General features: G+C 35.7%; 2 protein-coding genes across 2 annotated transcripts; one reads left to right on the top strand and one right to left on the bottom strand.

The window, feature by feature from the left end:
• Positions 1 to 597: 597 nt before the first annotated feature.
• Positions 598 to 5546, bottom strand: LOC8263568 (ABC transporter G family member 9). The gene is made up of 4 exons (XM_002533868.3): positions 4849 to 5546; positions 3762 to 4584; positions 2858 to 3174; positions 598 to 1457 (listed from the first exon to the last, which is right to left on the bottom strand). The coding sequence occupies exons 1-4, from the start codon at positions 4936 to 4938 to the stop codon at positions 789 to 791; spliced, it is 1899 nt and encodes a 632-aa protein (XP_002533914.2). The 5' UTR covers positions 4939 to 5546; the 3' UTR covers positions 598 to 788.
• A 4531-nt stretch (positions 5547 to 10077) lies between these two features.
• On the top strand, positions 10078 to 10854 carry LOC125371200. Its single transcript, XM_048379736.1, has one exon. It carries the CDS (start codon positions 10078 to 10080, stop codon positions 10852 to 10854), a length of 777 nt encoding a protein of 258 aa, XP_048235693.1.
• Positions 10855 to 11887: the final 1033 nt, after the last annotated feature.

Here is an 11887-nt window from a genome sequence, read left to right as displayed (position 1 = left end):
TCCTTTATTCAGTCACTTGATGCAAGCAATAGCAGAAGATTGAAGAGGTTAATTGAAGAGCTGAATATAAATCTTACAAGATCAAAGTTTGTCCTTGCAAATACTTATGTTATATCTGAATATACTTCTCCATTCTATATAATGAATCCTAAACTTGCAGCCTCTAGATCCATCGAGGATGATAAATGTCTATTCTAACAGTTGTTTAGTTTGTGAATAGAAAGAGAGAATTATTTGTGCAGCGGTAACTAGTTACCGGAATTAATTGTGCAGCGATAACTAGTTATCTGGTTTAGTAAGTATCCAGTTATATTACTAAATTATTAATCTTAAAATAATATGACCAATGGTTCTGAGTTCATAAGGGTATTATGCACCTATGGTACACTAGAAGGACACAAAATTCACACTTGTAATATTCACCGTAAGTGTTGGGGAGAAAAGCCATGGCAGGCATCGTGTCTTATCTGATAAGAGCAAAACCATGCACTTCTCAAAGCTCAAGCAAGACTCCTGATTTTATATTGATTCATCATAATGTATAATTTTCGAGTAAGCAATCAAATATTGAATGAGAAAAGTCAGACAAACGAACTATGTAGATAATTTAATATTCCATAGAAACTTTTAATTGCTAAATAAATACGATAATGTCACATTGCTAATTAAAATTCAATGGCCAACTGGTCTGAACTGTATTTGCCTCTACAGAGGGCATATCCATGGTGAAGCTTGATACATATGGCGTTCGACATATCATTTCGCTACATTTTGGAAACTCGATCATTCTACTTTTTCACAACACCGATCCTCGTAAGAGCAAGATAAGCAATAACCCGGAAGAGCACAAGCATAATCAGAAGGGCAACAGCAGCAATAATTTGCCCATCGACACCCAGTCCCACCATCTTTATCGCAGGGTAGTCACCAACTAAACAAACCCCAGAAGCAGTAGTATTACATGGATACGTATCAGTCTGCTTGTACTGAGACCCCAACAAGAGCCTGTACGTGTACTGACTAATGGAAATGTACTTGATCCATCCAATAAAGATAGGAACATTCTGCACGTAGTACCCGCTAACTAGTTGGAATGACAGCATGAGCACTGATCCCACTGTAGTTGCAGATCTTTGGTCAAGCACGATTGCACCAAGGGCAAGACCTAGGCCTTGAGCTACCAGGACATTGAATAAGACAACGAATAAGGTATTCAAAAAGTTTACTGCTGTGCTCTTAAGCCCTGCCATCCAATAGGTTATGATAACAAAAATGGCAGGAAGGACAAGCTCCATGGGTAGGTCACTCACTGTTCTCGACATGAAGTATGACGACAACCTATACATGCCTGAAGATCGCTCTTTTTCAAGCATTCTTCGTTCTTGAGGAAAGGTGAAGATTGCTTGAAATAGAGGGAAGAAACCCCAAAATCCCGAGTAAAAGAATAGCAGTCCGATCTGCATATTATGATCCATTTAATTTAATTAAACATGGGTTTTTCAGTCAAAGCTTTCAATAAATACGAAAAGCGGCTCATTGAAAAATGTTCTTTATATACGGAGTCATCAAATATTATATAGCGTTATGGTGACTAATTAAATATTTATAAAATAAAAATAGAAATTACTGAAGTGTGATGTTATGATTTATAATAATATAAATTATCTAATTAATCATTATTTATATAATATAAATTATTATATTTAAAAAGTATTGATACTTTTAAAAGATATAAATATCTGTATTAATTTTTTTTTTGATATGAACACGTGATATATGTTAAAATATTTTTTTATTTTTATTTTTATTTTAGGATACAATATATAATTTTAAAATTTTAAAAATTAGACTAAATTTTATTTTAAAATCCTAATTTATATGCAATTTCACAATTACTCTGAAAATTTAATATTTAGTCTAAATAGTTCATATTATTTATAAACATAGTTATTTTTAATAAACTCTAAAATTATCAGATAGACATTTTAGAATTTATTTTTAAATACATATAAAAGATACTGTTAAAAATTAATTAAATTCTATTTATATGAAATCTATTAGTTTTTTTATTATATTATTTAAATTTGAATAATTTTATATTTTATATATTAAATATAGCAAATCTATAATTTATTTAGCGTGTCTCTTAACTATTGTGCCCTAAATTTTTAGAAAAAACTGTATCATCGTTCTTGTTTCATTTTGTTCAGGTCAGAAAACCAGTCTTTCAGATTTTATATTTCGCTCATATAAGGATCAGTTTCTTGTTAAAGAAAAAGGGTCAATTTTAGTCCATGTGGAATTCATTACTGCAATATTGAAGGTAAGAATTACCTACTTCAAGCTGTAATAAATAGTTGAATTACATGCTAATTTCAGTGTGTGCTTATTTATCTGTTTCTAGTAAATATCTCACTCAATCATCTAAGTAAAGTGGTTTTTCATATTCTGTAGTTTTCTTTCTGCACTACTCTCAAGTTGTTTTGAAGAATGGCTTTTTTCCATTTTAGTAAAAGAAATTATGCTTATGAACAAAGTGATGTAACTATGATAGTTTATATTTAGATTTTACAGATCTGGCAAAACTCTATCAGGCTAGTCTTTGGTCGAGTTATAGATTTAAGTATATTTAACAAACTAATTCACAATTTTGCAACTTTCTAATTCTATTAATTTTCTGGTTCTGATGGTGAACTAGTCTTTATATAAATGAGGTTCCTTTATTGTAAAGGTTGGTAAAGAGTGTTTTATCTTAAGCATCCTACTTTTCTGAAAGAGACAATTTCTACAACTAGCTAGAACACCAGAAGTGATAATTTCCAAATATAAACTAGTGGGATGGAAGATTCTTAATTACCTGATCTTGCAAGTGAGAACCAGACTTCCACCATATTAAACCTGACAGGAAAGCTACTATCAGGACCTGTGCAACCTTTATACCAGCAAATGACTCATGCTTCCTTTCTTTTAGTCCTCTCCTAAACAACACTGTGAACTGTTGCCACCAAGTTGTTGCCCACCTCGCGAACTGCTTGTCATTTGAACTGTTCTGAAGGTTATTGTCAACTGCCTGAACCTCTGCCTTCAAGTCGCCAGCAAGATTGTCCTTATAAGCAGTAACCAGAGTTTGCTTCACTGTCGCTTGATCGCGTGAATCAGTATATGATGATATACCTGCAACATATGACCAAATAATAAATAATCATACAAGTTTCTTGGTGATTGAAATTCAAGACTATGCAACACAAAATTAAACCATGGTGAATCTGATACTGAATACTCTAAATTAAATTAGTCTTGGCAAAAGGACCAAGGCATAAATGTTATGCTCAAGATAAAAAATATTGATGACAGATCTTAAGAGGGAACATATTGAAGATGATGAAATTGAGAATCAAGAGAGGACTGAAAGTACATGTTTTTCATGACTTTGAAACCATTTCCTAGGAATTTATATAACACTTTCAAGACAGTTGACTTTTTTCATTGGCTTCTCTAGAACTTGATAATGGCGTTGAATATTCCAAAACTTTGTATACCTAAGCATTGGGAAAAGCTTTCGACTACCTAAGTCCCAATCCAATTTAATGGCAGAGTAAAGACTCTGTCAATTATATTAGTGATGTTTCTTTCCCACAAAAACATGTTGAGACTATCTAGCAAATACTTAAATACGTAGAAAAAGATCAGCAAAACTTCAAGTTCTTATATTGAGATTGAAAAAAAAAAAAAAAAATTTAAATAGATCAAACTTCACATACCATTTGAAAGATCCAAAAGATAATCAGCTGGATTCATTGCAACTGAAGGTTCAAATCCAATGCTAGAAAAGTAATTCATAACTTCTGATCCCTTCCCAAAGTACAAAGGATTCCCTTCTGATAGCAACAAGACCTTGTCAAACATGTAGAACAACCTACTAGAGGGCTGGTGTATGGTCATCACTATAGTTCTTCCTCCTTTTGCTTGCTCCCAAACTGTAGAGACAATCCTTTGGGCTGTCGTTGAATCAAGACCAGAAGTAGGCTCATCCAAGAAAAGTAAGCTAGGGTTTATAAGGAGTTCTTGTCCTATACTAACCCTTTTCCTCTCACCACCTGAAATTCCTCTCAGGAAGGGTCCTCCTATAATGCTATTCTTGCACCTAGTTAAACCAAGTTGAGTAAGCACAGCCTCTCCATGCATAATTTTCTCTTGTTTTGTAAGCTCTTTAGGTAATCTAAGAAGGGCAGTGAAGACTAATGTCTCTGTTACAGTCAAGTGAGGATAGAGAACATCATCTTGTGTAACAAATCCTGTATTTCGTTTCATGGCATTGGAGAAAGGTTTGCCATTGTAGGTTATTTTTCCACCTAATTTCCCACCAAGTTTCCCTCCCAAGGCAGTCAATAGGGTTGTTTTGCCACTTCCTGATGGACCTAACATTGCTAGCATTTCACCTGGAAAAACCATACCTGTAATTCCTTTTAAGATAACTTTTTCATCTCCTTTGATTCCATTTTGACATGATACCACTTTCATTCCCTTTTGACATGACCATCCAGATGGCTTTTGCAGTCCAACCTTGTATACAACTTCATCAAACTGTAGAATAATTTTTTTTTAAAAAAAAAGAATAGAATAAATCAAATTAATTGATGTTTTTAACTTGATACAAACCATAACCTAAAAAGAGAAAAAAAAATCAATGAAAGCCTATGATCATAAGTTAATGGCTTAAAGTGTCCAATGTCTTTTTTACCCCTTTGTGAATACTATTCCTGGAACAATTTGAACAAACAAACAAAAAAAAAACATAAAAATATACATAACAAGAAAATCCCACAAAAATAAATGAAAAAGAAATACCTTCAAAGTAACAGGACGATTAGCTTTCTTAAAAATAGAAACGACTTCTTCAGGTTCTTCCTTATTAAAATTTTGTGACTCTATATCCATGACTGTGCCCTAGCTACACTGACAATAAGATCTAAACAAAGCCCTCCTTTTTTTCTTTTTTCTTTTTTCTTTTTTCTGCTAAGCAGATATTTTTGTTTTGCTTAAAAGTGACCTGCAACTAAGAAAGACTGTGCTTATTGTATGTGGCACAAAACTAGGAAGAAGCAGAATATAATGAGAAACAGGAGTGTGCTCATGCGAGAGAAATGAGAAATGGGGTTTGGCCAAGTAAAAGTGTTGAAGTTGAACCATTCAGGACTCTAATAAACGTGGGTTATTTGTGCTTTGATATTTATACTTAAAGTTTGCTTGTTTTCCGTATTCAAACTCTTCTTCTCTTCTAATATCTCTCTTTTATTAGAAGTATCGTTTTTCTTTTTATTCTTTTTAATTTAATGCAGTAGTATTATAGTGCAAACACTCGAGTGTACCGTCTTGCTAGCTAACAAACACCCTTTAGATTTTCCTTTAAATGCCTCTTGGATTTGCTTTTAAATGCCTCTTGGATTTTGCTTTCTTTTTTCTCTTTTTGGGGGGGCTTTGACTTAAAATATCTGACGGTTGAGATTCTGCTTTGTTAATTAGCATGTGCTCTTGTGATTTTTCAATTTTTATGAATTTTTGGGTTTTGAATTTAGATTTTAAATTAATTAGTATAGATATTTCAAATCTCCTTTAATGCAGTATCTATTAGCTAACTTTAATCTTGTTCGAGAAGCAAATTTAATTACCGGGTCTTTAGTGGATCCTGTCCAATTAGTCAAAAATTAAAAAAATTAAAAAAAGAAACTGTTTTAATCTTAGATCCATGTAAATCTCGATGATACACTTGGGATATTTGATACTAAATTTTAGATTTAGTTATGATTTTCGTTATACAATCTTTTATTTATTTAATTTTGATTTTAGTTATAATTTAATCAATTTACTAATGAGCAATTATTATTTTTACGATATATTAAATTTTATTTGCATGATTAACTAAATTAAATCGTATTAAGATTGAGTAATTGAGATGAAATAGGTTAAAATTTATAACTAAAATAAAATTGAAGTAGATTCTAAATTGCTATAAGAGAAATCTAGGTAGTAGTTTAGCAATCTAATCAATCTTAATTCTTTTCTTTAATTAATCAGTTGTCTATGTGCTTTGATTAATATCTGTTAGTTTCAATATTCTAAAATTGGCAAAGTTTTATATTAAGGTAACTTTTTAATTTATTAGATTTTCATATTTAACTCATTACATAAAATCAACGAGATATGTGCACTTCATAAGGAAACTATAAAGTGACTTAATGCGATTCTCATTGTTGTATCATGAACTTGAAAATATGAAAAATTATAAATCCAAAATTCAAATACCCTATACTGTTATTAGATTTATTTAGCTAGATATTAATTGGTATTTTATATTATTAAATAGCTAATAGATTAAAAAAATAAAAATAAATTAACCACAAGCTTAAATCCATTATAAGATAGGTAAATCAATATACCATAAGATATTTTTTTTATCATGTTTCATTATATTGTATTATTATTATATTTTTATTTTTATTTATGATTTATTATTTTTTTTATATTTTTCTACAATATTAAATTTATTTCTTAAGAATATGCAATATTTTTATAAGAAAAATACTATATATTAAAATAATAGAAAATTTAATCAATATAATTAAGAGTAAATATAAGAAAAATAAAAAAATATTTCCTAGAAGATAAAAATAATTTTAATGCTTTTTTCTTCTTCTAAGTGTTAGTATTGTGATTTAAATTTATAAGATGACTTGTAAGTTTATATGTTGTAAATTGTAGACTCATTACACATATACTTAAGATTGTATAGATTAGAGCCTAAAAAATTATAAACTAAAAATAAATTAATATTTTAAGAATAAATTTTTGCTAGTAAAAAAATAATGAAGAGACACTTTATATTTTATAAAGCTTAGACTAATAATTCATGAATATAAAATTTATAAGTAATGAACATAAAATTTATATTTAATAGATCCAATACTAATAACATATGAATATATATTTTATGAGTAGTGAACCTAAAGTTTATATTTAATGAATCTGACATAAATAATAAATAAATATACATTTTACAAATAATAAATAACATATTCATATGTTAAGAACAAATGCATAAATAAAAATTAATGAATATATATTTTATATTTAACGAATCTTGCACTAATAACAAATAAATATACAGTTTATAAATAATAAATCTAAAAATTTATATTTAATAAATATGAGACTAATAACAAATGAATGTATACTTTATATGAGATAAATCTAAAGTTTATGATTAATAAATCTGACACTAATAATAAATGAATATACACTTTATAAGTAATGAATATACTATTTGTACATAAAACAAATTAGTATTCATTTGTTAGAAAACAACAGGTTGATTGTAACACCCTTAGTTGTAATAATAATAATTCTATATATATATATATATATATATATAACACGCCAAGAGGGCGAAGGTATACCCCTGCCTTGACAACGCCGACGGAAAGGAGGAAAGGGAAGGGAGCTGCAGAGCGGGAAGGGAGGAAGGCGGCACGCCGGAAGAGTGGTGGAAGAGAAGAAAATGGGGGGAAGGGGAGAGGAAGAGGGAGGAAGGAAAGAGAGAGAAGGAGGAGAAAAGAGATTTTTTCTTCTATTCCCACTGGCGTACCACTCTTCCCCGCCGGCCGCCTTCCTCCCTTCCCGCTCTACAGCTCTCCTTCCCCTTTCCTCCTTTCCGGCTTGTCAAGAACAATTGGGGGGGGCTACCTTCGCTCTTCGCGATCTGACATCGGAAACGAGTTCCTCACCCCCAAAAACCCCGGAAGCAACCCTCCTCCGTCGGAAAATCCTTCGGCGGCCTTGGAAAGTGTCGCGTGAGCAGCGACTTTTCGGCCCCGATCCGCCGCCTTCCGGCCACTTTCCGACCAAAACTCTTGTACTTAGGACTCCCCGCGAACTTGAGCTTAGGCGCTTCCGGATTTGAATTCGACAACCTTGTTGGCGGACCGGACCCGTGTTTTCGGACGCTGAATATTTTAATTTTTAACTCGGTATAATTTTATTAGACTCTGAAAATTTTGTTATAATATTAGAAAGTTATTGTGGCTATTAATTGCTTGTGTTGGGTAGTTTAAAAATAAATCAAATTAAATTGTTTGGGTTGTGGTGTTTTGGAGTCGGGAAAATATTAGTGCGATTCTTGTGGCCCGGCTCCTGTTATTAAATTCCAGCATGTCCGATATGTTTTTGGCAGTCCTGGACCCGTTTTACGGGGGGTAAATATCCGTAATTTAGGGAGGTTCATCAAATTTTCGGTAATCCTCGAGTCCAATTTAATTCTAGGCGGTCGACCTTAGGGTCTAAGTTTAGGAAAAATTTTTGAATGTCTATTAATTGTATGTCTTTTGTTATTAGATAATTCAGCCTTCCCTTGACTCCACCCGAGGGCGTAGGAGAACGCGTTAGATCGATGAGTTAAAGTCATTTAATCATTGCACTATTGCTAAGTCCGATTTAATATGCTATTTTGAAAGTTCATGCATAATATGATTATTAGTATCGCAAAATAAATGATTTCACTTGATTATTAATATTTGAAATAATATAAATATTATTATTAGTATGTTATAATAAGATAAACGTTATTATTTTTCCCTCACAAATTTCACGTTGTTTTACCTTAAATCTTTAATCTTTATTTCGATATGTGTTGGTTGAGTTCATCAGATAATAATATTTATTATATGTGATGATTGCGAATTGGGAAATGTGGCTTGTAGAACATGCCTTTGATGGGTTACATCGGGACGGCGTCGTGAATGATCGTGGATATAAGGTTATTATGAATTTGTCTGCCCTGATTGAGCTTGCTCTCTAGGCTGAGTTCAGTTGATTGCCGGAGTTAAGGTCCCTGATCGAGCAATGCTCTCTGGGCGCCGGCTTATTTGGAATTCAAGTGTTCAGGCTGGAGGTAAGGACCCTGATCGAGCTTGCTCTCTGGGCGCCAGACCTGTTGGATTAAGAGAGCCGAAAGGCTACTAGAATTTGGGGTTTAGGGTTCTACCGAGCCACTCGTCCCGAATAGAAAAGAAACAAAGATATTTTTATTTATTTATTTATTTACTTATTTATTTCATTATGGTATGATGACATCATGATTTCTGTTTATGTTCAGGGTTTGATATATGGATTCGAATAATTAATATTTCCTGTGAAGACTGCAATAGTCTCTAGATTATTTGATTTTATCTCACTCTCGAGACTGACAGTCTCAGTTGTAATTTTTTCAGGTGATAGTTAAAGACCTTCGCCATCGCACATTCGACAGTCCGACTTCTTCTTCTTCGGACTTTTGTAATTAACTTGTACTTATATACTTGTCATTTTTACTCTAGAGAATCCGCAGTAGGAAATTTTAAAATTTATATAACTATTCTGACTCCTGTTGGTAGTATGATGATGTATTATGCAAGACAATTATGACTACTTTATATTTGGTTAATTGTATATATGGATTTGGGGGTTGGTAAGGCTTACTACGGGTTTCGGTGGCCTTAAGCCTACCCATTCCCTAGTGCCGGTCACGGGCCCCCAAAGTGGGTCGTGACAAAGTTGGTATCAGAGCCTGGTTTAGTTTTTCCTTCGACCTAGGTTAGCTTTCTAAACTACTGCGGAAACTAGGATAAATTGAGTATGTCCTTGCATGTTTCGTTGATTCTAGTATCTGCGCTATCGTTAGAGAGTCTGTTGGGTTAATAGCTTGTTGTTCATTTTCAGCTCTTGCCAATGCCGAGAACCCGAGCGACTGCAGCTGCAGCATCGGCCCAGGAAGGCGAAGATGAGTTTTCTGCTCAGACGGCTCCTCCGGACCCAGCCCATGGTACCAGAAGGCGAGGTAGGCCTCGAGCAGCTGCCCAACCATATCAGGGCGAGGCTCAGGAGGTACATGGTGCTGGTGAAATCCCAGTGGAGGCTTTTGTGTCCAGTATGACTGGGATGCAGAGGGCCTTAGAGCAGTTGCTAGCCTTTCAGCAGCAGCAGGCTGCTCAAGGTGCAGGAAGCCGTGCAAGTGTGTCCGGTATTAGGAATCCGGACGATGTCCCTATGTCTGAGTATACCAAGTTAAGACCTGTGGAGTTTGATGGGACAGCTGGAGACCCTCTGGACTTTTTGGATGAGGTTGAAAAGAGGGCGTCTGATTTGCACTGTTCTGACAGGAGGACCATCGAGATGGCCGGGTTTTCCTTGAAGGGAATAGCATCCCAGTGGTTCAGAGATTATATCCGCCCTTTTCTGGATGGGTTGTCGTGGAGGCAATTCAGAGACAGATTCAAAGAGTACTTCATCCCTTTCAGTGTAAGGCAGGAGTACAGGGAGAGGTTTGAAAGGTTAGTCAAGGGAGAATCATCTGTGGCTGAGTACACCATGCAATTTGTTCAGCTGAGTAGGTATGCATCATATGCTGTGGGGACTGAGGAGCAGAAGAACAGCAAATACATTTCAGGGCTCGGCCCAGAGTTTGTTTCCTTGGTTCAATCTAGGAGGAGCAACTTCCTAGAAGTTACTGACATGGCGAGGCAGATGGAGATGACGCTACGAGGGTTTAGTCAAGGGACTGACGATTGTAGGAAGAAGAAAACCAGGGTTGAGGGTCAGTCCGGTGCGCAGCCTGTCGTGCCGTACCATGGTAGTAGAAGTTACTCTGGCGGTACCGACCAGCAGACCAGACAGAGAGGTCACCGTGTCCAAAGAAAGGGTAGGCATAATCGGAGGAGTAATCGAGTATTTCGACCGGGCTTGATGGTAGTGGGCGTAGTTCTACAGACTAGTTGGGCCAAGACTTGCGGATGTGTGGCAGGTCACATCAGGGACCGTGCCTAACGTCCAGTGGAGCCTGTTTTAGGTGTGGTGAGATGGGACATATGGCTCGAGAGTGTCCTCGCTATTTCAATCGACCAGCTTTTCCGCAAGGCTCGTCCGCTAGTGCGACCCGACCAGCTTTTCCTGCAACCCCGGGACATTTTCAAGATGGATCTCAGTTTGTTGGCCAGCAAGGCCGTAGTTTTGGAGGTAGATCTTCGGAGGCGGTCCGGGGCGGGGTTCAAGGTCGAGCTTCAGGGTCTCAACAGTCAGGCCGGGGGCAAGCTAGAGTGTTTACCCTTACTCCTCAAGATGCGCGAGCCTCAAATGCTGTGGTGTCAGGTACTATTCTTGTTTATCATTCTGAGGCTAGAGTTTTGTTAGACCCTGGGGCTACCCATTCTTTCGTATCGCCTAGTTTTGCCTTAAGATTGGATGTCCAGCCCGTTAGGCTTCCAGTCCCGATGTCGGTCACTACGCCGTTAAGTGAGGCCTTAGAGACCGATGTCGTGTATCCGTCGTGTCCGGTGTCTGTTGAGGGTCGAGATTTGGTTGCTGACCTAATTCTTTTAGATGTGATGGATTTTGATGTAATTTTGGGAATGGATTGGTTAGCTTTGCATTTCGCCATGTTGGACTGCCGGGAGAAACAAGTGACTTTTCGAATTCCTGGAGACTCAGAGTTCTATTTTAAAGGTGAGCAGATACCTTCTCCCACGAATCTCGTGTCGGCGATTACAGCTAGGCGGATGCTTCGCCGCGGATGTCAGGGATATTTGGCTTTGGTTAGGGATACCTCTGCAAGGAAAGGTTACGTCGAAGACGTTCAGGTGGTTTGCGAGTTTCCTGATTTGTTTCCAGAAGAACTACCTGGATTGCCGCCCAATAGAGAGATAGAATTCTGTATCGACGTGATACCGGGTACAACACCTATTTCTTTGCCGCCCTATCGAATGGCACTGGCCGAATTAAGAGAGCTAAAGGAACAGTTGCAAGACCTCCTAGGTAAGGGTTTCATTAGACCTAGTACGTCTCCTTGGGGTGCTCCTGTTCT

Source organism: Ricinus communis, chromosome 9, assembly GCF_019578655.1.
Source record: "Ricinus communis isolate WT05 ecotype wild-type chromosome 9, ASM1957865v1, whole genome shotgun sequence".
NCBI lineage: Eukaryota > Viridiplantae > Streptophyta > Magnoliopsida > Malpighiales > Euphorbiaceae > Ricinus > Ricinus communis.
Note: the sequence above shows the minus strand (reverse complement) of the source record. Positions and strands in the feature narration are given on the sequence as shown.

Excerpts from the sequence above, each read along its gene's own strand:
- LOC125371200 (XM_048379736.1), top strand. The coding sequence starts at position 10,078 with ATGTCTGAGTATACCAAGTTAAGACCTGTGGAGTTTGATGGGACAGCT.
- LOC8263568 (XM_002533868.3), bottom strand. The coding sequence starts at position 4,938 with ATGGATATAGAGTCACAAAATTTTAATAAGGAAGAACCTGAAGAAGTC. Across the intron at positions 4,585-4,848 it reads ATCGTCCTGTTACTTTGAAG|TTTGATGAAGTTGTATACAA; the intron begins GTATTTCTTTTT and ends ATTATTCTACAG. Across the intron at positions 1,458-2,857 it reads GTTCTCACTTGCAAGATCAG|ATCGGACTGCTATTCTTTTA; the intron begins GTAATTAAGAAT and ends CATAATATGCAG.